This window comes from Cotesia typhae, unplaced genomic scaffold (assembly GCF_013202065.1).
Source record: "Cotesia typhae breed Kobodo isofemale line unplaced genomic scaffold, CoteBio_Ctyphae contig_50, whole genome shotgun sequence".
Lineage (NCBI taxonomy): Eukaryota > Metazoa > Arthropoda > Insecta > Hymenoptera > Braconidae > Cotesia > Cotesia typhae.
Genome location: NW_027423758.1, coordinates 254,843 through 282,272, shown reverse-complemented (window position 1 = coordinate 282,272; position 27,430 = coordinate 254,843). Strand labels below are relative to the sequence as shown.

Sequence of the window (27,430 nt, the reverse complement as noted above, 5' to 3'; positions counted from 1 at the left end):
AAAAATACCGCTTATTTATTAATTATTAGTTAATTGATAATTAATAATTAGATATTGATATGGCGCAACGAGGGTCGCCTACGGCAATTCGATATGTCTTGACATGGTTCTTACCCTTAACTGGTATTTTCATTTTTCAAAAATGTATATTCATAGATTTCTTTAAATATATATATATATATATATATATATATATATATATATATATATATATATATATAATATATTAAATGTAACTTGTTAATATTTTTAGGATTTATAACTAGCTTACAACTAGTTTCATGTTTATCTACCTACGGGTTGTCGGTAGTCTCTTGCGCAATATGTCGCGTACGTTCCAAGAATATAATAGGGCCAGCTTGGAATCGCAGTTGACGTATTGCTTTTTATAAAATATATCATTTTTACCTTAGACAAAATTACGTGGATATTATTTGAGCTAGAGTTTAATTATGGAAAAATTTAAGCAATATTTAAAAAAAATTATTTTTTTAAGTCTCTTCAATTTTAAAATATTTTTTTTTTTCTTTGAAATTAATTTTTATAAAAGTTTAAAAATTTTTTTTGGACAAAAAAAAATTTTGACTTTAAAAAAATGTAAAATTTGTAACTTTAAAATTATTTAAATATTTTTTGATTGCTATAGAATTTTTCGGCAATTTTTTCTGATACAATTAATTTAAAATTAGAAAAAAAATTTTTTTTTTTTTCAAAAATAATAAAATTGAAACTAAAAAAAATTTTTTTCACGTTTAAAATAAAAAAAAAAAAAAATTCTTTTAATTGACAAACTTACGAAGAATTTTATAAATTTTAATTTTTTTGAAAATTTTGATACATTTATTTTTTGAAAAATACATAAAAAAATAAATAGTTAAAAAAAAAAATTGATTAAAACAATTCTACAAACTTAAAAAAATTTTTTAATTTTATCCGAATTTAAAATTTTATCAAAAAAAATGTCAAAATTTTTTTCTACTTTTGAAGGCAAAAAATCTATCGATATATTAATTTTTTGATATTTTGACCACCATTTAAACAAAAAAATGCTCGAATTTCTCCATAAATTCTCCAGCAATAAACATTTATCAAACGAAATCGATATTAAAGATCTTTATGAAAAGAACCATTATTTAAAATTTATCGTTATAACCATAAATTGTATACATCTTCCGATAAAACAGACCTTTCACGGTTCCCAATACAGGGAGATATGTTTATGATTATTATGGTTAAGGTAGCTATCGAACTATAAATATATATATATATATATATATATATATATATATCTAACTACATCAACAATATATAAATTTATATCACTATAAATATTAATATATAATATAACGCACTGGAAAACATTAATGATATGTATAATCATCCGCTTGAAGAGGATAGTGACTTTCATTAAATTCTAACCTAATTTTTAATCTATTAAAGTGCAAAGCGTGCTATCCAAATGGTTCAATCAATAATTATCAATAATTAAAATTTTTATTTATAATAAATCAATATATCTGTATAAGTATACATTACTTTAATGAATATTGATATGGCTACTTATATAAATATACCAGGACTCGTGTTTATTTAATCTATGCAAATTTAATCCGTCTGCGTTTCCTGTTATAAAGAGTACTAACTTTTTTTTTTTTTTTTTTTTAATATCTCACGCGTTATTGTGTCATGGTACTCTAATTCTTATAATGATTCCAATAATTACATATTTTACTCATAAGAACACCTTTTTAATTGTTTTTTACTTGCAAAACTACTCGCAGTTCTCAGTTCCAAGTTCTAACCTCGAATTTTTTGGAACAATGCATTGCGCGGCGACAGCGTCCGAAAAAACCCGAGCGCAACTGCTGTGACGTAATCGCGTTAGCGTAACATAGCAAGTTTTCACTTTTAATCGATTTATTTCTTATCAATCGGTAATTAATTACTTGAGTGGGATATTTTTATTGAAAAGTTATTACGCGGTAATATTTTATGCAAATTATGTCAACAAAAATATTACCGGAATTAGTTTTTCATAATATTACATCATTATTCATTACTTTTATACTTTTCTTGTTTTTTGAACTTTTAAAATTTACAATATAAAAATTCTGGAGTGAATTTTAATCCGAAAAAAATCCAAGTGCGGAGTTTTTACATTTAAATAGAAATTTAAATTGCGCGCGCTTTAATTTTAAACCAATAAGGAATTAGAGTCCATTTTTACGATTAATTTCGAGAATTTTGATTCTAAACTCCGCTTTAGTTATCAATTTTTTAATACCAAATCACTAAAAAATGCTTCGAATAATTTATCTGAAGATTAAATTTTTAAATATTAATTTTTTTTTTTTTTAAATTTGTTTTAAGATTGAAAAATATTCTTTGTTGTACGCCGGGCTCGAACCCAGTCCAATTTTTCGGTAAGTTAGAGCCGGATCCAACAGTCTATTGCGCGGCCTAAATACCTCTACTTGTATTTTTTTTTTTTTTTATTTTTTTTAATTTTGAAACATTAACTTGATTTAATAAGTCTTTTTGATAAATCCTGACGTAAAATATTAAATTTTTGACATTACTACTTTAAATAAAATTAATTACTTAAATAGCAATTTTTGGGGATTTTTAAACAAATAAATGATCATAAAAAATTCTACTTGTAAAAATTAAAAAAAAATATCTATGCAATTTTTTTTAAACATTAAAAATTTGTACGAATTAAAAAATTTTCAAACAAATAACTATTTTTTATTTTTATCTAAAATTCACTCCGCGTTTTTCTATAAAATAAATAAAATTCTCGGCGAGAATAGAACTCCGGAAAAATTTAATTTTATCGACTCGGCAAATTTTTCTGCGGTGTATTAAAAAGGTGTCTTGATAAATAAAATAAAAAACCTTACCTAGACTTTCGATCAAAATTTAAAACCGAATAAAATAGTTGGCATTTGATATGTATAATACTTTCGATAAAAAATTTAAAAGTTTTGGATTGTCCAAGTGAGTTACAAGATACAATATATATTTATGTTTATATTTATATTGTGTATTGTATATTGTTGCCCATTTAAGTGTTATGAAAAAATAATAATAAAAACGGTGTGTTTTCATTGTCTATGATAATTGCTTTCTTCGCGGGAGTAGAGAAGTGAAAGTCCGTGAGAAATGAAAATTCATGTGTAATAATTTAAAATAAATAATTGCTAACTGGAATGTTTGTTTTTGTTAAGAAATAATTACAATAATAGGGCTGAGTGTTTCTTGGTTTACTTTTTGTTATGATATTCTATTATTCTTCAATTCGGCAAAGGTTAACTCGGGTATTAATGCAATAGAGAGGTTACGCAGAACGCGAGATGGAGCGCTAGTATCTGTGTGGGGTTTGACGCAATAATATTTGAAGATGATGATATTTTACCGGCTTTGCTAACGCAACCCATCTTCTCGAGAGGCAAATTTTGGAGTACGTACTCCCGCCTCTCGTTTGGCATTGTACATACTGTCCTTTTTTTGGACATCGTGTCGTCGTCTTGTCCTTTTAGCTTCTTTAGCCAGTAGGGAAACCACTGCAGGTCGCAGGTGCAGATTAAAGGATTATCTGGAATATTAAATTATTATTATTATTACAACTTTTTTTAAGCTTCGTTTGGATTAAAATATATTAATAAGAAATTAACTGTCTAGAAAACTTTGTAAAATATGCATAAAAGCATATTTATTAATTTTTGATCAACTTTCGGGAATATTTTATAGATTTTAATTATAAATACATAATTTAAAAATGACCTTGTTTCTTGTGAACTATTGACATTTTTAAAGATATAAGCTCACTCCGATATTACACTCATCGAGACCTTTTTTCAAATTTTCTGTGAATAAAAGCCGAAATCTGCGGGGGGTATATCGATTTTTTTTTTATTGATTTTTTAAAATAAAATTTGAAACTAAGGCAGTTGTAGCGATAAAAAAAAAAAGATTTTTTCAATCACAGAGATTGATTTTTTTTTTTAATTTTTTGAAAATATAATTTCTCTGATTGAAAAAATAAAGATTTTTGAGCAAAAAATTTTTTTTTCATTGAAGAAATGAATAAAATTCGAAAAATTGCTCATAATGATGATTTTTGCAAAAACAAAAAATTTGAAGCTTTGGGGCACTATGAAAAAAAAAAAATCGCAGCGCTTTGAATTTTTTAGGGATTTTAGGGGACACTTGGAGGTTGAAAAATTACCGACGATATCCTTTGTTCATCCCTTTTATCCAAAGTTATACCAAGTTATCCAAATATCCTTAATTATGCGAATTTTTGTCGTTTTTTCAGTTAAATTTTTCAATTCAAAAAAAATTTTTTTGACAAAAGCCATTCACGCTATCTTATAGAGAATATTATGTAGTTTTCAAAACCGTCCTCCAATTTTCTATATGATCATTATTTCCAGAGTTATTGATTGTCAAAGTGAAAAAGTACTTTTTTGCTTTGACTGACGATAACTCCGCGGCAAATCATCGTACAGGCTTTTTGATTGCGTCAAATTAAAGGGCATTCAATTTTCTAAAAAAGCTTTACAACGAAACAGTGAAAAAAAATTTTTTTGAAGCCCGTAGACCTTTTTTAAGACGAGTTAAATATTTATATTAAATAATTGTTTCTACTTTAAAGTAAAAAAAAAAAAAAAATACAAACCCGTAATGTCGATCATTACTAGAGTGTCGATCATTCCTCCAGTAATTTCTTCGGGAATATGGATCAACTTGTTATTACCCAAATTCAACGACTGCAGCGAGTTCAAATTATCGAAAATCGTCGGCGGTAGCACTTTGATTCTTTAAAAAATAAAAAAAAATAAAAGTTGATTCGTTGAATAAATAAAACTTAGAAAAAAAAGCTTTCAAGATAATTACAAATTTTTCTGGAGATTGAGAAAGGATATGGAATCTCCGTATCCTGCGAAAGCGTCCTCCGGAAGGACTGTTATGTTATTAGATCTTAGATCCAGATGCCGGAGACGATGAAGACGTCGGAGTGCATCGCTCGGTATTACGTGCAAGTTATTTTCTCCGAGTCGTAAATACTGGAGGTTTTCTGTAAATTTAATTAGCGTATCTAATTTTTCTGTTAAGTTGATTTTGCTTTTTAATTTCCTGAAAATTTTATAAAAATTTTTTACGATCAAAAAATATAAATTTTCCGTCAAATTAAATCATATCTGTCAACATTATGCACAAAAATGATATAAAAATTTTTTTATAAGGCTAATAATTTTTTTTTTTTTTTAGATATAGTTAATTTCCGAAATTTTAAAAATCCAAATTTCAATCAAAAAAATTTTTTGACATTAAATACGTATTTTTAAATTATTTTAAATAAATCTACGAATTTAAATCAAAAAAACTGTTTTCTCGTTATAATTATTAACTGCAAAAAAATTTTATTCAATGGTATAATAAATTAATTTTAAATAAAGTAATTTATAAACAAACTCTTCTATCAGTGTAGTCTTTAATTATACAAAAAAAAAAAAAAAAAAAAAAAAATAAATAAAATAAAATGAAAAGCAAACAAACCAACAACACAAAGTTTGTAATTACAGTTTACACTTGCATAGAAATAGAAGTGTATTTACCTTCCAACCCTATGAAAGCGTCAGGATCAACGCGCGTTATTCTGTTCCCTTCGAGTTCCAGCGAGTTCAATTGCGTCAAGTGTGAAAATACTCTGGCAGGTACTTCGTTGATTTGATTATGCGCCAATACCAACGAGTCCAGGCCTTTTAATCCTGATAGGGAGGACAAAACAGAAAACAGTCAGAAAAAAAAATAAAAATTAAAAAAAAAACGGCGTAATACTTAAACTTAAAAGTTTCATAAACGTTTGTTACATCGTTACGTTAAACGGATAATTATTCGGGAGAGAAAGCAATAAAATTATTTTCCCGTGATGATTCTAAGTATCCATAAAAATTCATAGCACCATTGTGGTCGTAAAACCGAGTAAAATAATAAACAAAACTAGCTTGATAACGCAAACCCAGAATAAAATGGTTTATGCGTTTTTTTAAAAGTAGTTAATCCTGCAAAGTTTTTTTTTTTTTTTTTTTTTTTCTTCTTATAGTATAATCCGCCAAAGAGACGCAGTTTGGCTTTCATTTTTTTAATCTGCTTATGATGCTTTGAAATATGAATATGTAATACCCGTGGAGAGTACAGAGTACTTGTTATGAATTCGCTGAAAGCTAATTTAAAAGCAGCGACTCCATAAGAGATCAGTGACCGAGATAGTAACAGTCCATTGAAAAATTCACGTCCTTACGAGTCGAGAGAGTGAAAAGGCTGTAGCTGAAGCACCGGCTAAGTATCTTTATATTACCCTACATGTGCCGGGAGATGAACTATAAACTAGGGAATATTGTTCGCATAAAAATTTATTACACAGTACAAGAATATATTGTTGGTTTAGTTGCATTAACCGAGATCTAAAGCTCAGGAAATGGTACCGTGTTCTCGTAACGGTGACGTATAATCTCAGCTAATGAGATACCTTTTGAAAAAATGCACGCCTCATAACTTCATTTTAATTTTAATTTTAATTTTTTTTTTTTTTTTTTTTTTTTTTTTTACATTTATTAAATCGGGGATTTTATGAATTAAGCTTCTATTTTTCACTTTCTTGGCTCGGTACAATAGATCTAAGACGTTACCGACTTTGTTTACGGGCAATTGGCGCCCCACGGCGCGTACTAATCCAGCCTGGAGAGTCACAATGTGAAAAATTGAATTTTAAGAGTAATTATGGCCATAAAAAAATTTTTTTTCATTATTTATTAAAGGTAAAATGGACCAGAGACGTTACCGACTTACTTTTTTGTCTAAATATCATTTTGTAATATTTTTTATTACTTGATAAATTTTATAGATTTAAATACTGGCAATAAAAAATATTATTTCTGGCTGAAAATATATTTTTAGATTAATAACAACTGCAAACTAATAAATCCTTGTTGTAAAACGAAAAATGAGTTTACAAAAAAGTCAGTGACTTTACTTGAGTAAATAAAACATAAATAAAATTTCGCAAAAGTTGGCATCCTTTCGGGCTATCGTACATAATGAATTTTTTATTCAAGTCCCGGGAGACTGACCCTCAATAAGAAAAACTAAGAAGAATACTAAAAGAAAAATAAAAGGATGTAAGGTATTTATTTAAAAAAAAAAAAAAAAGTTTACCTTCAAAGTCGCCTTCTTTAATACTTGATATTTTATTTTCTTGCATCTCGAGCTTTTTCAAAACATCCAGGGATGACAATGCCGGGGTGGGTATATTTGTAAGAAGATTTCCTCCGAGATTAAGACGCTTTAATTTCCGGCTTTATTTGTAAATAAAATACCGTTTCAACCAATCCAGTGGATGGAACATAATAATAGAAAGAGAATAAATTTAATGGAGTCCAAATTGCGGTATCAGGGGTCTTGATCCTCCGACAAAATATCTCAAAAAAAATATCTCCGGATAAAATTGAAGGATTTATTAACTATTAATAATTTCATTTATTTAAAGACAATTATTTAATTTATTAAATATTTTTTAAAATTGAATAAATATTTATTTGAGATTAAAGTAGATTTATTAATAGTTAATAAGTATTTATTAATAGTTAATAAATATTTATTAACAGTTAACAAATATTTTTTTTTTTATTTTTAAAATTTCAACGATTAATGCCTCAAATTTTTAATTTTTTATTTTAAGAATTTTTTATTTTAATTCATCAAATATTGACTACTAAAGTTGTTGCGACTCAACTGAAGCGAAAGGACTTCCTTAAAAATAAACAAATCCTTTTATCAGTGTACAGAATAAAATTTATCCTCTCAATAATTGCGTTTGCATTTATTAATTAAAAATTGTCGAACTAATTTTTCCTTAAAAAATTAAATCGATGTTGAGGTAGTAGCAATATTCAAAAATATTATAAGTTTTAGTAATATTGATAATTAATTTTTTGGTAACAATTAATAAGTGTCAAAAAAAAAATTGATATTTTTTTTTTGAATTATTTTATTAAAAAAATTAATTATTTAAGATATTTTGTCGGAGGATAAAAAATTATGGAACTCAAACTGCATTACTCTGACCGTAATGAATGATAAAAAATATTTCGTCCTTTGACACGAATTTTTTCAGCGGTCACGGTAATACAATTTTAACGATTCTTTAATGCCTTGTTTAGTATTTCATGAAAATAGAAGTTGATATTTCGCTTAAATTTACTCACTCGTCAAGGCCTTTGAAGGCGTCCGGGTCGATGCTGTTTATTTTGTTCTCGTAGAGACTCAGAATTTCCAGAGTGTCCAACCCCGCGAAAGACTTGCTACGCAATTCGTGGATTTTGTTTCTGTTAAGATTCAGAATTATCAAAGCGTGAAGGTTTGCCAGAGCTGGTGAAGGGACTGTTGCCAGGGAATTTTGCGACAAATCCAGCTGAGTGAGTCCTTTCGCTGTAATGATTATAATTTATGAAATATTGTCATTGTTGTTGCTGATAATAGAATAATTTGTAATTCACTAAATGGAAGCTATTTCAATCGCGGAAATTTAATTACCAACTGCATTTTGTTTTTGATTGTAAATTCCAATTTAACGGTAATCAATTGGGTGATTGGGATTGATTTTCAAATGGAATTTATTGTATTTAGATTTATTGACTTTCAAGAAATAATTAATGAGAAAAGTTTAATTAGATCTTAACATTAGAAGTTCTTTGATTTTAAACTTGGATGAAATATTGATCTTACTGAATTTTTTTACAACTTTTGTCTAAAAAAAATTTCTTCTAATATTTTTACAATTAAATTGGCTATATCTTCTAAAATATTAGTTTTAAAAAAATTTTTATCAATCAAAATTATCCAAGATTAAATTATCTACAACTTTCAGTCAGAACATTTTTTTCAAAAATCAATAATTCAAAAGTTACAGTTATTTTGACTTTACAATTTTTCCAAAAATTCTTCTTTAAATAATTTCAAATCCAATATTGAGTCAGCTATATCTTCTAATCTATTCTTTTTACACAGAAAAAAAGGTTCATTTGAGCCAAGAAAATATTTTTCGTAATTATTTTTTTGAGCGAAAAAAAAATTTTTTTTTGATAAGAAATTTTACTTTTTTCTACAAAATTAATTCTCTTGCTTTAAAAAATATGTATCTTGCCAAAAAAATTTATTTAAGTCAAGCAAGTTTTTTTGTTTTGAGAAAATTCAGTCTTTTGCTCCAAAAAATTTAATTATTGATAGAAATAAATTTTCTTATCGAGAAAATTTCTCTCTTGCTCCAAAAAATCAAATATCTCGATATAATTAAATTTTTATTAATTAAAATGTCAAATGGGAAGATCAAATAATATCGAATCATTTTTTTTTTTTTTTTTTTTTTTTTTTCATTCAATATGTATAATTGCACGCTAAAATAATATAAAATGGGTATCAAATATTCAAGAGAAAAATTTTCTCAAGGTGAGAAAATTTTTTTCTCAACTGAAGTAAGTCCCGCTGCTTCCCTAAAGTATCTAAAAATCTTGATCAAATATAAAAATTTATTGTATCAATTATTTATGATAATTTGAATTAGAAAAAAAAGTACTTTCATCAAAAATAAAATTTCAAAAAAAATTTTCACCACTTCGAAAATTTTCTCGAGTCAAGAATTTTATTTTCCAGTCAAGAAATTTTTCTGTGCAAAAATTTTTCCAACCCAAAAATAGTTCAAAATTAAATTATTGTCCCAAAAATCAAACTTACCAATAGAACTGAGCGAATTTTCTTCAACAGTCGCCAAACTGCTGTTATGAATCGCCAAATGCTGGACGACCAGCCCGAGAAAAACGAACCCAGGAAGCTTGGGAAGGTTGTTGTGCCTCAACTTGAGGTAAAAAATGACAGAATTCTGTTGTTTAAGGGCCGTGAGGGCCTTGTTAATATGCCCATGATCCGTGCTTTCGCATATAACATCCAACCCGTTCTTCTTAACCGAACAGGAGCAGGGTCTGATATCCCCGGGGTTCGGACACCTCGCTATAGTCTGCGCCAGTCCACTTCCGAAGCAAAGAAGGAACACAATCCACACCTTCATTTTCTTGCCGTTATATCCGCGGGTAATTTTAAAACTCAATCGTAATTTTAATACTTCCCATCTTTATTCTTCATTCTTCATTATTCGTCCCCTTATCCCTAATTAAACACAATTAACCAACAATAATTACAATTACCATTAAATCAGTGTAATTGATTAATTATTCAATTAACTAATTATTAATTACTACGTAACAAATTTCTAGTCAATTATAATTTTCCGCTCAGTATACACATCCGTAAAAAATATATAAATAAATATGTATTAGTTAAAACCATTGATTTCAAAATCAGTTACAAAATAACTTTATCACCGACTATTTATATATTTATTTATTTATTTATTTATTTATTATTTATAATAATTATTAAACTTTCATGTTTCATGGCCGTGTTCGTTAAGCGAGAGTTATTTAATTTTATTCAAAACGCACCGACTACTTATACAATGTAGATCACTCTTTTATTTTTATTGTTATTATTATTATTATTATTATTATTATTATTATTATTATTATTATTATTATTATTATTATTATTATTATTGTTATTATTATTTTTACTATAATTGTTGCATTTTGAGCGACCGATAGCTAACGAGTTTAATCGGGTTAATGAAGATAAACATGAGTAGTATGTCAGTGTATATAATTGTTAATAATCCATAATATCGGACATAGCGTGCAAGTGACACTGTTGCTTTTGCTATCCTGATTATACCACTGGCCACCTATACTGCGTACAACACACGGGTTATATTACTCACATCGTAATTTGCCTCTGCTGATTCTGACTGGTAATCGCGAGCTTCCGGTTCAAGTTTAACTAATCGAGATTTTGCGTCGTAAGCTCGCCTTACTTCTATTTTGCTCTATTTTTTCTTAATTTTTTAATTTTTCAATAAAAATTATTTATTTGACGCAATTTTCCCGAGAAAACCGTCTGACAGCTTCGCGGGTCGATAATAAAGGGTCGAGACGTTACCGACCTCGTTTACCGAACAAATGGCGTCCAAAAAGTGCACTAACCCAACCTGGAAAGTCACAGAATTATAAATTAAATTTTAAAACTAATTATGGCCATAAAAAAATTTTTTTATTACTTATAATGTAATTTAAAAAAATTTTTTTAAGGTAACACTTAGAAAATAAAATTATAAATTAAAAAAAATTTTTTTTTTAAATTAAATTAGAGTTTTTATGAATTAAGCTTCTATTTTTCACTTTCTTGGCTCGGTATAAAAGATCTAAGACGTTACTGACTTTGTTTATGGGCAATTGGCGCCCTCTGGGGCGTAATTATCCAGCCTGGGGAGCTACAATGTGAAAAATTGAATTTTAAGAGTAATTATGGCCATAAAAATTTTTTTTTCATTATTTATTACTCTGAGGCTCGGTAAAATAGACCAGAGACGTTACCGACTTATTTTTTTGTCTAATTATCATTTTGTAATATTTTTTATTACTTAATAAATTTTATAGAATTAAATATTAAATATGACAATAAAAAGATAGCCCAAAATTTTTATTATTTTCTTAATAATATGAATTAAAATTATTTTACTTGTAAAAAAAATTTTTTATTACTTTATAATGTTTTATAAATTGAAAAAAAAAAATATATTTTTCTTCTGGCACCGTTAAAAAGAGAGTTATTGGGCTATTTATTACTTTTTTCCGATAAATTATTGAATATTCCGCATTTAAATCTTCTTAACAGTTGCGATTAAGAAAAATAACCTGAAAATTCGATTCTATTGGAATTAAATAGGTCGAGCAGCAAGCATTAATACAATTTATACCAGATGTAAATTAACCTTTAACGGAAAATTCACTTCACGTCACTATTTAGCTCGTTCGATTTAAATAACTGGATCTTGAGATAAAAGCAATCTAGTTTCTCGATAGGCGGTTCTTTTTCACTGGCAATTTTAAAGAATTCGATATAGTACTGCTCTCCAGTGGATCGGTAAACACGGAATTGAAAAATAAGTACACGTATGCTCGGAGAATTCGGTCCAGAACAAAGAAAAATACAAGTAAAAAAAATTGTAAGAAATAGAAAAAGCTTTTATCGAATTGTCAAGCTTTTTTTTTTTTTTACTTTATTTTTTTCGATTATTTTTATGGACAAGTGTGACCTGAGAAAAACAATGATTGTCAAAAAAATAAGAACAATTGGTATAAAAATTGCTGTTCGGTTACACTCGACATTTTTAGGTCGATTTTTGGTGTGAATATTGAAAAAAATTTAATCTTAAAAAAAAAAATTATTTGAAAATAAAATTCAAAAATTAATTTATTTTGAATTTTGACATAAATTTGTTATATTTAAGCTTTATTTTACGGCTTAAAAATTATATAAAAAAAAACCGCCAAAAATCAATTAGTTGAAATTTTTTTTCAAATTTTTAAATTCCCGGAATTAATTTAAAAAATTATTAATACTAGACTTATTATAGCTTAAATTGAAGGTAATTCTGTAAACTTTGAGATAAATTTTTTATATTTAATCTATTATTTATGACTTGAAAATAATTTCCATAAAATTGAAGAAATTCAAAATTTTTTGAAAAAAAAATTTTTTTTCAAACACCTACAACTCCGAAACTAACCGGCTGATTTAGCTCATCTTTAAACTTGAACTTGGTATTGATTCATAGAATAAACCCACAAAATTTCATAAAGATCGGTCAAGAACTGTGGACGCAATTTTGCTTACACCTCGCGTTATATCCCAAAAATAAATAAATACTCGAAAAACTTTTAATCCAGCGCTATTTTAAAATTTTTTTTGGCGAAATTATGTTAAAAAAAAATGTCCGACTCGAAAAAAAAGAACGGAAGTCCATTATTCATTCTGAATTCCTTTTAGAAGTTAATTTAAACAATGCCTTGTCTCGTCAATAAAATATATAATAGCAGATTGAATATTTAAAGGCACACTTGAGCGGTATGCAGGTAATCGTGCCAGAGGAAGTGCATTCATGGGCAGATAGGCTTTACTCTCTACTCCTCGAGGCTAGAAAGGGACAGCGCTAAAGATATGGATATCGATCAGCAAACCCAATAATGGTCGTAATGAAAAAATAGATTCATCTAAAATAAACAATAGCTCGATTCTTAACCATCCACCGCTTTTCAATGTGAGTTATTCGCCTGGTGAATAAATCTTTAATATTTCCGCGGAAATTAGTGCTGAGAGTTATTCCCAAGTACCTTTTAAAGCACCGTCAAAATGTGAACATGTGACTTTTATTTCTTCACTTTACTGAGTGCTTTTTATAAGTATTTACACTCCAGTTAATTTTTATTATTATTAAACTTTGCTACTGATAACTTTGTGAAATTCATTTTCATTATATCGTTCTTGTTGAAAACTAGCTCTCGTTAAGAACTTGAGTAATAACATTATTATTATCATTATTGTAGTTAAAAAATTTTTTTTGTTGGTAGTTTTCATCGGATACCTTTCAAAGATCCGAAATTAAATTATCTATATTATTAAAAGAATAAGAAAAATTTTTTGTCCAGGATACATAATTAAGAAATGACCGTGTATCTTGAGAACTATTGACATTTTTTAAGATACAAGCTCATCCTGAAGTTACACTCATCGAGACCTTTCATTTGAGTACCCACATCAATTTTTCATATATTTCATATATTTTATATATTTATATATTTCATAAATATCATATGTATATATATATATATAAAATGCCATGTGGGTACTTAAATGAAAGGTCTCGATTAGTGTAACATCAAAATGAGTTTATATCTTAAAAATTGTCAATAATTAAAAAATGACGTCGCATTTTGTCAACTAATGATATTTTTAAAAATGTAAGCTCACCCCGACGTTACACTCATCGAGACCTTTCATTTGAGTACCCACATCGATTTTTCATATATTTATATATATTATATATATATATATGTATATATGAAAAATATATAAAAATGTATGTGGGTACTCAAATTAAAGCTCTTGATGAGTGTAACGTCGTGATGAGCTTACATCTTTAAAAATGTCAATATTTAAGAAAGTTACTAGTTAATAATTAACTTCTGACTCAATTTTCTATATAAATTATTTTTATAGCTTCAAAAAAAATGTACAAAATGTATTTTTAGACAGTTAATCATTATTATTATTAAAAAAATTCATTTCCTCTCAGTTTAATTCTCCCCGAAATATTTTAAAATATTTAATATGAATTTATTCAAACAAAAATTAATTTTTACCAATTCACGTGAAAATTTCCACAAAGTAAAGCTATTTTTTCACGTCAATCAAGTTTTCGATTTCCATTTAAATTCAAATTTTTTTTTTTTTTTGTGGAAATAAAAGTTTTCCATCTAAAGTTTAGATGTCCGCAGCGAAACAATGAAGGAAATAACATAGAGATAAGAAGAAATAACGATAAAAGTTTGGACATTTATCGGATTGAAAAGAACGGAAAATGAAGTATTTCTTTTTTAATTATGGGCTTTATAGCTCTGAAAAAAATGATTTGAATGACCTGCGCAGTATTCATTCCAATTTATTTCTAGTATTCAATTATTTATTGAAATATAATTCCAATCAACCTGAACACAATAATAATTATTTTTATATTCAATCCATTTTATCGGGAAAATTTTCCAACGCAATAAATCCTCGAGGTACAAATTGATTGATTCTGTTATTTGGAGTAAAAAAAAATTAGAGAGTTGTTTTTTGCTCAAGTTTAAAGTAATTCAAAACCTCGTTAATTGTTTTCTAGTCCTTTTTCTTCGGAAAGTACCATTAGCAAAGAAAAATTCAAGAGGAAAACTGTAGTTTCTTAAAAATTAAGAAATAAGTTTAAAATTTACAAGTGTTAGCGAAGTTAAATAGAACACAACTGAAATAAAGTTATTTTTTACAATGAAAACGTGAATTCTTTACCGATTATTTTTTGAAGGGAAGGTGTCACGTTCTGAAAATGACTCTGCTGAGTTAAATCTTTATTTTTTAACTAGAATTTCTTTTTAACGATTCTTTTCAAGTCATTTATATCGAAAGTTTTAAAAAAAATCTCTTAATTTACAGTTCCATTATTTTTGATCTCCAGAAAAAATGTCCCCAGACACAAAATACCCACTAAATAAATATCCCCGGACAAAATATTTTGAATAAATAAATTTTTTAATAAAACAATTCAAAACAATAAATTAAAAAAAATTATTAATTTGATTTTAAGACTTAATAATTGTTACCAAAAAATTAATTATCAATTTTACTTAAACTTATAATATTTTTAAATATTGCAACTGCAATTTAAATGGTTTTTATTTTAATTATATTAGGATCTGTTGAGAATTCTCGATAGAAAAATATTTATAATTTTTTTGTACAAAACATTGCCTGAAAATGTTTCAATTGCACTCTTAACTTTAATAAAATAACTAAAATCGGTGAAAATGTCAATGTTATACACGTCAAATTAAAGATAATTTCATGAGCTTTTACATGAATTTATCCAAAATCAGCCATCCCTTTTTAATCAAAAGTTATACATCAATAAATTCACCGAAAACGTGATTCTCACTATTTTGATAATTTTGAAGAGCTACCATTTCGAAACTTACTGACGAATTTTGCTCATCTTCGAACTCATTCAAGGTTATTATCCAAAGAATATGTGTACCAAGTTTCATCTAAATCCGTTAAGAATTGTAGGTGGTATCGTGTTTACAAACCGCGTTATATTGCAAATAAATATAAATCTTCGAAGGAATACTATTTTTGAGCTATATTCGACTAGTTAGATGATATTCTAGCAAAATTCCGACTTAATTTTAATTTTAGAGCCAATGTAATTGATAAATTTCGATGAAATCTAGCTAAAGAGAACTCAACAAAATTTATTTCTTAAATTTTCGGGAAAATATTTATAATTTATAATACGAAAAAAACATTATTTTTTTTTTTTGTCGAAAATTTCATCTTCTATAAAAAAGGTCATGACTTTTCTTTTTTTATTATTTATTTCAACTAAAAGTCATAAATTTATTTTTGAATGTAAAAAAATTAATTATTTAAATTTAAAACTTAAAATTTTGAGTCAAAAAAAATGATAAGAGTAATTAACTATAAAAAAATTCAATTTTTTATAGAAATGTTGTTTATAAATTTTTCCGTAATTCTGACCCTTTGTCTTAAAATTGTCTCAAACTGAGCGCATGAATTTTCCTAAAAAAGTGTGCAAATTTCAAACTAAACCGATTTAACTGACAGCCTTCATTTAGTGTCACTATAGTTCATCACCAGAGGATCTAGAAAAAGGTTAAACTACCTAGATCGTAAAAATTCCCGCAAATCCTCTAACCTATTCAGAATTTACGACCCTAGCTCATAGCTGAGCAATAAAAAAAATTCAATAACAAGGACGGTAAATACTTTTTACGACTTAGAATATAGCCAGACCTTAAAAAAGTTTCCTCCCGCTGGACACCTGAAGTGCGTTATTAAAAACTGTTCGATAAATAATTGTTTCAACATTCGCTTATAGCTTATTTATTATAAATTGTTGGATATAAATAAAAGTACGGCTAATATAATAAAAGCGAAGGTCATTCCATTCTACTCACGTCCCGACCCGCCCAAAGACTGCAGAGCAAGGGATAGACTGCTAAGTTGTTACTTTTCAACATATAAGTACATGTTCTCGGTGCATTTTCGCCAGAACAGAGTATCAACTATTTACATTTTGCGAACTGTTCATACAACTAACGTCATCTCCACGGCACATATTATCGATCGGAGCCCCATTTATTTTGAGGGTAACACGAAGCTTACAAGCGATCCACCCACCACCTGGTTTCATCCCGAGTGACCCAGACCCGAGAAAATCACCTTCAACCTCTGACTCCGGTAACGCAGTACATTGATCACTTAATCCGTAATTACTCACTAATCTAAGACCTTTGCTTACAATCTGGGGTTTCTTACGATTGCCTGATTATAATTCTTAAGCTAATTAGATTTATACCCGTGCAAAAAAAAAAAAAAATCTGATTTAAAATGAATTTAAGATTTAAATTCATACACATAAAAAAGTAAATAAAAGTAATTTTATTTTGTCTCAAGAAACTTTGACTTCATTCAAGAAATTTTCAATCTTCCTTGATATTTTTTTGAGCCAAAAAAATTTAAACTCCAGTCAAGAATTTTTTTTTTTCAGTATATTTTGACGCAAATATAAATTAGTTTGAGATCAATCTTGATTTAATATTTTAAATAAAGATTTAAGAATATTTTAAATATAAAATATCCTAAATATTCTCAAGCGTTTATTAAAATTCTGAAGCAAGATCGAAAGTTCTACAAGAGTGCTAATTTTTATCTACAAATCTATTTTAAATTTGGATTGATCTCAAAACTTATTCATAATCTTAAATTAATTTTGAATCAAATTTTTTTTATTTGCATGGTGAATCATTCGGTGTGATTATTTATTTTCTATCGAACCTCCAGGACTTTAAGCGCTGATTTGTATCGGTAATACATTTATGGTAATTACCTTAATAAACTGTTATTAACTGCAATATTTAATGGGAACATTGTTTTGGAGAAAGTTGTAATTTAGATGAATGTGGCTGATACCGCTGGGGCTCCGGTTTATCAATATTTACGGTAAAATTTTAAGCTTTTACGCTTTTCTGATTTATTGGAGAGGAAGCTGGGAAATGGGGAGGGTTATTTGTTTAATGGTGTTGTTTGATGTTCGAAGAGAAAATAGACTTTTTGGGTTTTGGAATTGAGTTCTTGAATTTTTTTAGAAGAATTATGAGCTTAGTGATTCATTCTGTTGATTTTAGCTCGGAAAATATCTAAAAGGTCATTTTTTAAGATGTAATAAGGTGATTTTTGCGTTTCAGTAAAAAAAAATCAAAAAATTATTATTTTTTATGCTTTCTCCTCGTTTTAGATTTTCGTTTGATGGAAATGAATTAATTGCATTTTTTCTGTAATTTTTTTTAGAATTTCACGGATTTTGTTTTATTAACATAAAAACGATGTTTCAAAAATTATTCCGGTAAATTATTTGCTTTGGTTGAATTAAATTTACAAAAAAACGAAATATTTATAGAAATAATGAATTTTTTGACTATTTTCCATAATATTCTACAGCAATACCGACTATAATAATTATTTCAATGAATTTTGATTTGAAAAACACAGTAAAAATGTTTTATTACGAAGAATAATAACTATGTTAAGTTATAGTGGGATAACATTCCTGAAAAAAGAAAAATTTATAAAAATATTATTCTAAAATAAACTCCGCTTATTCTTCTCTGCAATAAAGTCCGTGAACATTACAAAAAATGCTTTATGAATACGTTCATCGCATAAATCTCCATCGTGAAACTGTTAATGTTTAAAAAAAAAAAAAAAAAAATACACAAGAAAAAGATCGTAACTTTAAAAGTTCTACAAAAGATATTAAATTATTCGGAAAAATTAAATTTTTTCACCGTAAAATTACCCAACCCATAACTGAAAAGCAATAGCTTCTAAACTATCGGAACAATTAATAATAAAAGACGGCAAACATCGTAAAAATATCAGAAGATTATTGTCAGAATTCAAATGAATAGACTTTTAGCTTTAACTTTAAATCATATTTAGCACATATTGATTATTCGCCAAGTATTTATTGCCCGTAAAGTCGCTTGCACTTAAAATTACCCAAGGAATTTGTCAGTAGACGCTTTTATGACTAGTTAAATTCCGCCTTACAACAACAATTAATAATTACTCTGTTAAAATGCCATCAAAAATAAATTTAATAATATTTAATTGATTACTCCGGTTTTATTATTACTATTATTATTTTTTATTCAGTCAGTGATTGGGGGGTAAATGAGTAATGAAGTTAATCTGGCAGTTAAACTGTGACGGAATTAATTTACTCGGCATAACGTGGCAAGACCGCAGTCAGACGTGGTCTAGTAATATAAATCTAAAGAAAAGGTAAAAGTTTGGGAGCTTTCAACCCCTTAATTATGCGTCGCCCAAAAGGCTACAAGCAAAGGGAAATTAAAAACTGCATAAGCTATTTTTTTTTTTTTCCAAATTACTTTTACGCGAGGGAAAAAATTAAACTTGGACATTAAATATTTGATTTTCTCTTGGGTTATTATTATTATTCTTATTATTTGCTGGCAGTTGACGGATGACGAGAATTTATTGGTTAAATGCATCATAGAAATATCAGACACTCTGACAGTTTTTCTCTTTTTTTGCGAGAAATTAGAGATCCTTCGGTTTAAATTTTTTATTTGACTTTATTTACTTTTAGTTATTTATAAAATTTAAGTAAATATTGCGGTAAAAATTCTGTTTATTATTATTATTATTATTTATCAACTTATAATTACAACTAGGAAGAAATCAGTTATAATAATAATAACAATAATAATAATAACAAATTTTTAAGAAAAATTGATAAAAAAATTTTTTTATAAAAAATTTATGCATTATCTATTGAGAGAAAAAAAAATTTTGTGGCCTATATATTTATATGATAAAATGGATTTTTGTGGTTAAATTTAGTATCATTAGAAAGGTCTTGACCTGAAGTTATGCCTTTTTAAGGTTTCATATCATCCTCACCAATAGTCAATTTATGATAATAAATATTTAGGTTGCATTAAAAAATTAAAAAATGCTTTATCTCTAAATACATAATTAAAAAATGACCTTTTATCTTGTGAAATATTGACGTTTTGAAAGATATAAGTTCATCCCGATTTTACACTGATCAAGAGCTTTCATTTAAGTACCCACATCAATTTTTCATATATTTTATATATTTATATATTCCAAAAATATCATATTTATAAAATATATAAAAAATGCCATGTGGGTACTTGAATTAAAGGTCTTGATGAGTGTAACATCGAAATGAGTTTATATCTTAAAAAATGTCAATGATTAAAAAATGACATTGTATTTTGTCAACTAATGATATTTTTAAATTAAAAAAAAATTTTTTAGCATTATAATCAACATTTATATTAAAACAATTATCAAGCATTTATACAATAATTTTAATTAATTATCATCACAATTTACATCGTAATTTGCCACGTTTATTTTGTCATCAGATCAATTGTGTTAGTGCCAAAAATTTTCTCCCGATAAATCAAAAATAATTTTATTTCATTTTTTTTTTCAAAAAAAAAAAAAAACATCAATTATCTCCATATTATCCTTTATCATTATTATCGGCATTACTGTGATTTCCATTAATGTCACAAGAGTTGTAACCAATGATAACGATATCATCGAAACAAGCGACGTAATTATTCATCGGTTGAATTGTCATGTTGCCAAAAAGCCACCAAAAACATACCAACACTATTTAATCTAATTCCGCTCTGCTCCAACAATATTCCCGACAGCACTACTCTAGATAATTAAAAAAAGAATAGCAAAACACTCTACACAATGCGGTTTATTTTAATTTCACGCTCGCGAAAAAGCAAACATTAATTAGACTCTTATTATAACCAAAAAAAAATTGAATTAAAAATATCTAAATTTATTTTTCCAAACCAATTTTTTCATCGCTACTGTAAACTACAGTGACCCGATAAAGTTATCAATCTTGCAATAATATTCCCTCGTCACTCGACGATATCCACCCGTTACAGTTAAGTAACAAATCACGATTAATTTCCATGTCTACCTTCGTCAATTATAACCAAGCATACCCATTAGCGTCGCTGTAAGCATTGACATTTTTTAATATTTTATTTTTTTTTGTCATCCACCCTCAACTTTGAATCATGAATTCCATAAAAATTAATTGCATATTTACTCGCCACTTTTTCACGCATTTTTTCCCCGGTTATTATCAAAGTAGGCCACTGTCGTTAATGTCATTTCAATTCCCGCTTTAATATTTTTTCATTCAAACCTCTGAGGATAGAAAAAAATCTAGAAACTTTTTTTTTTCATTCCCGCTGATAAATCTGTTGCAAATTCTTTTGCTCAACTATTTGCCCGTAATTACGTTAATTAATTCTCAGATAAAACTTTGAAATTAGATTTTTTAGCGATGCCTATCGTTAAAACACGCTTGAGACTTTAAATTCTTATGATAATTACTCTGGAAATACTATTTTTTTATTATAAAGCGCTCCAGGCTGGGTTTGGGGTTAAAATTAGGCGCCAGATGCTTTAAGTTCACGAAATCTTTCATAAAATTAGTCCAAAATTTTATAAAAAGCATCGGAAGGTATTTTTATTACTAATATTCTTTTTAATTGATAATTTTTTAGGAAATTTAATAACAATATTGAGCGACTTATTACTTTAGAAAAAATTACTAATTTTTTTTTTTTAATTACTAAATTTTATAAAAAATTAATCGTGTCTCTTTTTAGTAGATTTTATAAAAATCTAACGGTTGTATTTGTTCTCATAACGTAACTTTTAAAAAATTTTGCTATATTCCGACTCGACGAATTTAAAAATTGGAATTTTGAGTTCTGCTTTTAATAGGAGCTGTGTTTAGGCATTTCTTAAGATATTTTGGGCATTAAAGCTCTTGTTAAAAATTCTGTAAAATTAAATAAATCGTCTCAGCCTAAAATATCTTAACAAATATAATAAAAAAAAAAAAAAAATATCTTAATGTAGAAGCGCTAAGGAGTAAAATTGGGCGCCTTCTGTCCAAAATCTTTCATAAAATCGTTAAGAAAAATTACAAATCTCACAATGAAATTATCTTCAATTTTTATTGATAATAATAAAAAAAAAATTAATTAAAAACAATATTTCATATGATGAAAATTCAATTACATAAATCACTCAACGCTTTATTAAATGAAATAAAAACCTTGTTGACAGATTCCTCGAGGAATATTTTTAATTTAACGTGTATTTATCCGAAATGACAAATATACGTGAGTTTGTCGTGTTTCTGTCACGAGAGGGATGAATGGAAGTTTTTCACCATCGTGCGTCAAAATAACATGTTACGGCCTCGCGTATAAATAAACAGCCGAGTATAAATATCCGTAATTTATAAAAATAAACTTGTGTTAAATTTTATATCAAACATTAACTCACATTACGCTAAAAATATTTTACTACGATAAAATTTATTAATCTTCGAGTTGTTGGATTGCGGGATGGGAAAAATCGGATGGGGGGAGTGTTAAAACTTTTCGAGATTGAATTATACCAAAGAGCAGCCAAGTTACGGTAACTTTAAGTCATTGGTATTTTCATCGTACATTTTTGTTTTAATTTTAATCTATTTTAACAACATAACTGGAGTACACTGGAGAGTTTTCCGTCCAGAAAGTTTCTCAACCCAAGATATTACGCTGTACTAATAAAACCGCACTAGTACGACAAAAAAGAGAACATGCAGGTGGGTGGAGCATTTTATGACGGCAAGTTTCACCGAATCACGCGATATTACGCTGAATAATATAAGAAACGGTCTGAGATCCAGTCGCCGGGGATTATGCTTTTAGTTTTTGATTGTATGCACGATTACTGGTGTTGTATTGGTGGGCGTCAAGGGTGCCGGATTTTTATTTATCTTTACATGTATGCTTCAACTTGTTTTCTGCAATTGCTTATTTGCCCTTTTATTACGCTATTGACATTTAAGACCGATAAGAAATGCTCTTTGAAAGTCATATTACTACCCTGAAGAAAAACTATTTTTTTTTTTTGTTTCTTTATTGAAACTTATTTTTAAATTTCTTCAGACTCTCGCGGTTGGGTTAAACAATATTCTGTTTTTAGTATTTATTTATTTATTTTTTTTTTTTTTTTTTTTTGAAAAATTAAAAATTAATTTTTCTCGAATTTCCAAAAATCAAGCTCATATTTTTACATTTTATTTGATCTAATTTAAATTTTCTAACGATTTAAGTCTCTAGTAATTTTTTTTTGTAAAAACCTTTGACACACTATGAAAAGTAAGATTACAAAAAATAAACTCAATCGGTCGATTAATTTCTAAATTAAAGTCATTAAAAAATACAAAATACAAAAAACAAAAAATTTTATTTTTTGAACGGATCAAAATTTTGAGTTAATTTTTTTTAGAGATCTTGGGGATATTATAAGAAAGATATTAACAAAAAATCAAATCAATCGATTGATTAGTTTTTGAGTTATAATCATTAATAAATGAAAAATACGAAAAACAGAAAATTTTATTTTTTAAACGAGTAGGAATTTTTAGTTATTTTTTTTTTTTAAAGATCAGAAAAGAATAATTTTTTTTTTTTTTTTCATTAATATTTAAATTACTATATAATACTGAAGTTAATTTTAAAAATATTTTTAATAAATCAATTACAACAAAAAAATGCTTCTAAAAATTTTCACTTGTAATTTTTATTAATTTTTACATGTGAAATTTTTTAATTTAATTTTTTGTATAACAATTTAATTGTTGTAAATATCTAAAATAATTTTTATATCTGTCAACTTAAGTGTCATATTACTATACCGATTGTTTCGAAAATATTATTCGCTTATATCTACAAAAAAAAAAAAAAAAAAAAAAGATTGTTGATTCCTAAAAACTCCTCAAAAATAAATTTATTAGTTCAGGACATCTATCGAATTTAAATTAAAAAAAAAAAAAAAATAGAAGTTAGAGTTTACATAAAAAAGTTTCCAAACTTTCCTACTAAAATTTGAGTATTAATGATTATTTGTTCCGCAATTTAAACAAATTGAACTTATCTACTCCGCAAATAAGATTCCAATCGGTCAATTCCTTAAAAAGACGCGTTCAAGTTTGCAGACACGTACAAATATCTCCTCTGAAATATCAAACAGCCAGAATCTCTAGTGCTTGGAAATGTCGATACGATTTGTGATGTTGTCGAAAACTCGATTTTATTTTATTCCCGAATTCCATTTCCTTGGCGGAGTTAAAATTGAATGTATTCTAATGTAAAAACGATTCGTTTTCTCAGTTTTAGCAAAACAAATCATAAATGTTTTATATTTGTTAACTTTTCACATTAAACATTTTCAATAATTCATTAAAATCGTTATCTCATCTTTATTTAAGCCTCTTTATTTTAAATTGTAACACGGATTACCGAGAAGATCCTCCCGAGGCGAAATAATACGATTGTAAATAAATATTCTCTGATAAAGTAATATTTATTTCGAAAAGTGATCCGCTTAACGCTCACGAACATCAAATGCTATTATTTTAATGAAAAAACTTAATTTTCCTTTTTTTATTGTTTTTCTTTCGAAAAGTGCAAACTTTTTTTTTTTTTTTTGTAAATTTATTTTTCATTTTATTTTAAACTTGTAAATTCGCTAAAAATTGTCTCATCACTATTCACCCGGAAAATTTAGCAAAGTTGCATAATAAAGTATTTTTAACAATCTATTATACTTCCATATTTTTACATATGATTATTTTTTTCAATAAAACAAATTTTTCGGCAAAATAAAAATTTTTTTTTAAGAAAAAAAACTTTGTTGAAAACAATCGAAGTTATTTTTTATTTTTATGGATTAAAAAATCTGAAAGATTTTAAAATTCACAATTGAAAAAATAAATAGCAATTTTTTTTAATTCGGACAAAAAATCCCCAAAATAAATTAGTTTCTTTAAAAATGTTGCAAAAATAATTTCTTTTAATAATTAATAAATATATTTGATTAATTATTTATATTACATTATCTAATTGATTAAATCTAATTCTATTTTATATTTTGACAGCAATATTTAAAAAAAAATTAATTAAAAAGTTTTACTAGTGAAAATTCATAAAAATTACAAGTGAAAATTTTTACTGTAATTAATTTGTTAAAAATTATTGATAATTAATTTTTTGGATATTTATTTTGGAGCTATTTTGTCCTGGATATCTTGTCTGGGAATCAAGAATCATGGAACTGAATTTCATTGTCTTAAATAAAGTTATAAAGTTTTTAAGTAAAGTAATTTTCTGTTTAAGAATTTTTACTTTAATCACGTAAATTTTTTTTTTTAGTTTATAAAATATTTTTAATTTAAAATAAAAATAAAAATTTAAGTTAAAAAAAAATAAAATTTTATCAAAACAAAAATTTGATATTAATAAATTTTAATAATTTTTGCACTTCAAAATTTTTAAGAAGTTTAATTATTTGAAATCAAATAAAATTTTTAAATTAAAAAATTTATTAAAAAAAAAAATTGCTCAAAATCATTTTTTTGTTTCTTTTAATATTTTTATAAATCTAAATATTAAATATTTAAAAAAAAAAAAAGTTGAAAACAATTTTCGTCAAAATTAAAATTTTTCAAAAAAAAAAAATTTAATTTTCAAAAAATTTGAATTTTAACTTTTTTTTAACAAGATAAAAATTGAAGTAAAATTTTTTGGGGAAGGGGAAGAGTGGACTAAAAAACTTCATTTTAAACAAAGAATTTTCTTCTTCTAACAATTGAAAAAAAAAAAAGAAAAATTCCTTTGAGGAATAAAATGCGCCGCAAGAATTCCTTTCTTCTGCAATTCCTCCCGCGCAAAACTCCATTTCAAAAGCAAACATCTTAAAAAAAGCATACCAGTGTAAGACAACATAAGATTGCAGATCACCCAACAAGTGATTGAGACCGTGGGCTGGTGAAACAGAGCCACTTGTTACGTGCTCAACTCACCGCCGCTTCTCTTTATGTTACAATGAAGCACTTGTGCTCATCTGAAGGCAAAGTGATGAGTATCGATTTCTGTGTAAACTTTTGTCACCTACTTAGAGGTAAAAGGACACTTTAACCCTTGGAAGTTCCACAATTCGGCATAGTTCCAAAAATAAACCAAAAAGAAAGAAAAATTATTATTAACAATAATTTGTAATTTTTTAAAATTCTCTCCGACACTTTTTTTTTATAAATTTTTCTAAAAAAAAACTCGAAATAAATTTTAGCGATAATCGCGAATCGCGACAATGGTCCGCGATATCACTGTGATGACTTACACGGGCACTCGGAGTGTGTCAAAGTAGAAGATTCTGGGAGGGTGGACTCTGAAGGGGTGAATTTTTTGGCGCCGGCGCTTTTGACTCTCGCACCTGCGCCCTCCAGGTCGGCAGACCTCCTCTAGGACGTGTAAGAACACCTGAGCAAACTATCCTATCGGTGTACTAGTTTTTGTTCTCCTTTGTTTAGAAGTGTGGAGCGAGCTTTTTTCCCGGCGGAACCTTACAGCGCAGGGGGAAACATTTACTTTGTTTATTTAGTCACTTTATTCGAGTCCGTCTTGCAATATTAAACATTAAACATCTCGATGACACAAATGATTAAGGCAACAATGTCACTGCGGGTTCTTGTTTATAGTTTCATTGTTGATAGTTTTAATTGGAGTTGTTTTTAATGAGAAACTGGAGAACTTTTGTAATGAAGTATGGCGTAATAATGGGATAGAAATTTTTTTTTTGTATTGACGGTGATTAAAGATAAATTTTCAAGGATAACATAAAAAAATTTACGATATATTTAAAAAAAAAAAATTTTGCTTTATTAAATAATAAATTTTGTTAAATTGCACTGTACTTTTTTAAATATTGACGTTTTTGAAGATCTAAGCTCATCCCGATGTTACACTCAACAAGAGCTTTCATTTGAGTACCCACATGCATTTTTATATATTTTTCATATATACAAATATATAATAAATATAAATATATGAAAAATTGATGTGGGTACTCAAATGAAAGCTCTTGTTGAGAGTAACATCGGGATGAGCTTAGATCTTTAAAAATGTCAATAGTTCACAAGATACAAGGTCATTTATTAAAGGAGAACATCACTGACGGTCGAGAAAAAAAATTGATTTTTGGGAATTTTTTTGACAGGGAAAATAGAGGAATTTGGGGATCGGATTTTTTTTATTTTATTAAGGGTACATTAAAGATTATTACACTGAATTTTTTTTTTTTAAATATTTAATTATTACAAAGTTATTAACAATTTCGTAGAGCACCAGAAAAAATTTCCCCCTTCATAATCGGATCGATAAAAACGGATCATCTAAAAATTAAAACCTAAATTTTTTTTTACTCAGTAAAGATGTAGTTATCGTCGCACGTATGGAATTTAAAAAAATGTTAATTTTCAAAAAAATGGCGACTGATTGGAAATTTTTTCACAATTCTTACTATTTTTTTTTTTTTTTTTTTTTTTTTTTATTATAACTCAGTTAAAAAAATTTTTAAATCACTTTCCTAGTCGAGAAATATACTAATAACTAAACAAAACAATGTTAAGCTCCCATAAAGA

The 27,430-nt window shown here is 26.8% G+C and overlaps 1 protein-coding gene and 1 long non-coding RNA gene across 3 annotated transcripts in view; one reads left to right on the top strand and one right to left on the bottom strand.

The window, feature by feature from the left end:
* LOC141531826 (uncharacterized) overlaps positions 1-27,430 on the top strand; it is an 81,569-nt gene that overhangs the window by 36,947 nt on the left and 17,192 nt on the right. The gene's annotated exons all lie outside the window — the stretch shown is intronic.
* On the bottom strand, positions 940-26,015 carry LOC141531732 (uncharacterized). The gene is made up of 8 exons (XM_074249684.1): positions 25,721-26,015; positions 9,799-10,227; positions 8,274-8,496; positions 7,225-7,364; positions 5,625-5,777; positions 4,903-5,083; positions 4,685-4,824; positions 940-3,598 (listed from the first exon to the last, which is right to left on the bottom strand). Exons 2-8 carry the CDS (start codon positions 10,127-10,129, stop codon positions 3,324-3,326), a joined length of 1,443 nt encoding a protein of 480 aa, XP_074105785.1. The 5' UTR covers positions 10,130-10,227; positions 25,721-26,015; the 3' UTR covers positions 940-3,323.

Coding starts and splice junctions, on each gene's coding strand:
- LOC141531732 (XM_074249684.1), bottom strand. CDS start 10,129: ATGAAGGTGTGGATTGTGTTCCTTCTTTGCTTCGGAAGTGGACTGGCG. Junction 8,497..9,798: donor AAATTCGCTCAGTTCTATTG/GTAAGTTTGATT, acceptor TAATCATTACAG/CGAAAGGACTCACTCAGCTG. Junction 7,365..8,273: donor GCCTTCAAAGGCCTTGACGA/GTGAGTAAATTT, acceptor TTACAAATAAAG/CCGGAAATTAAAGCGTCTTA.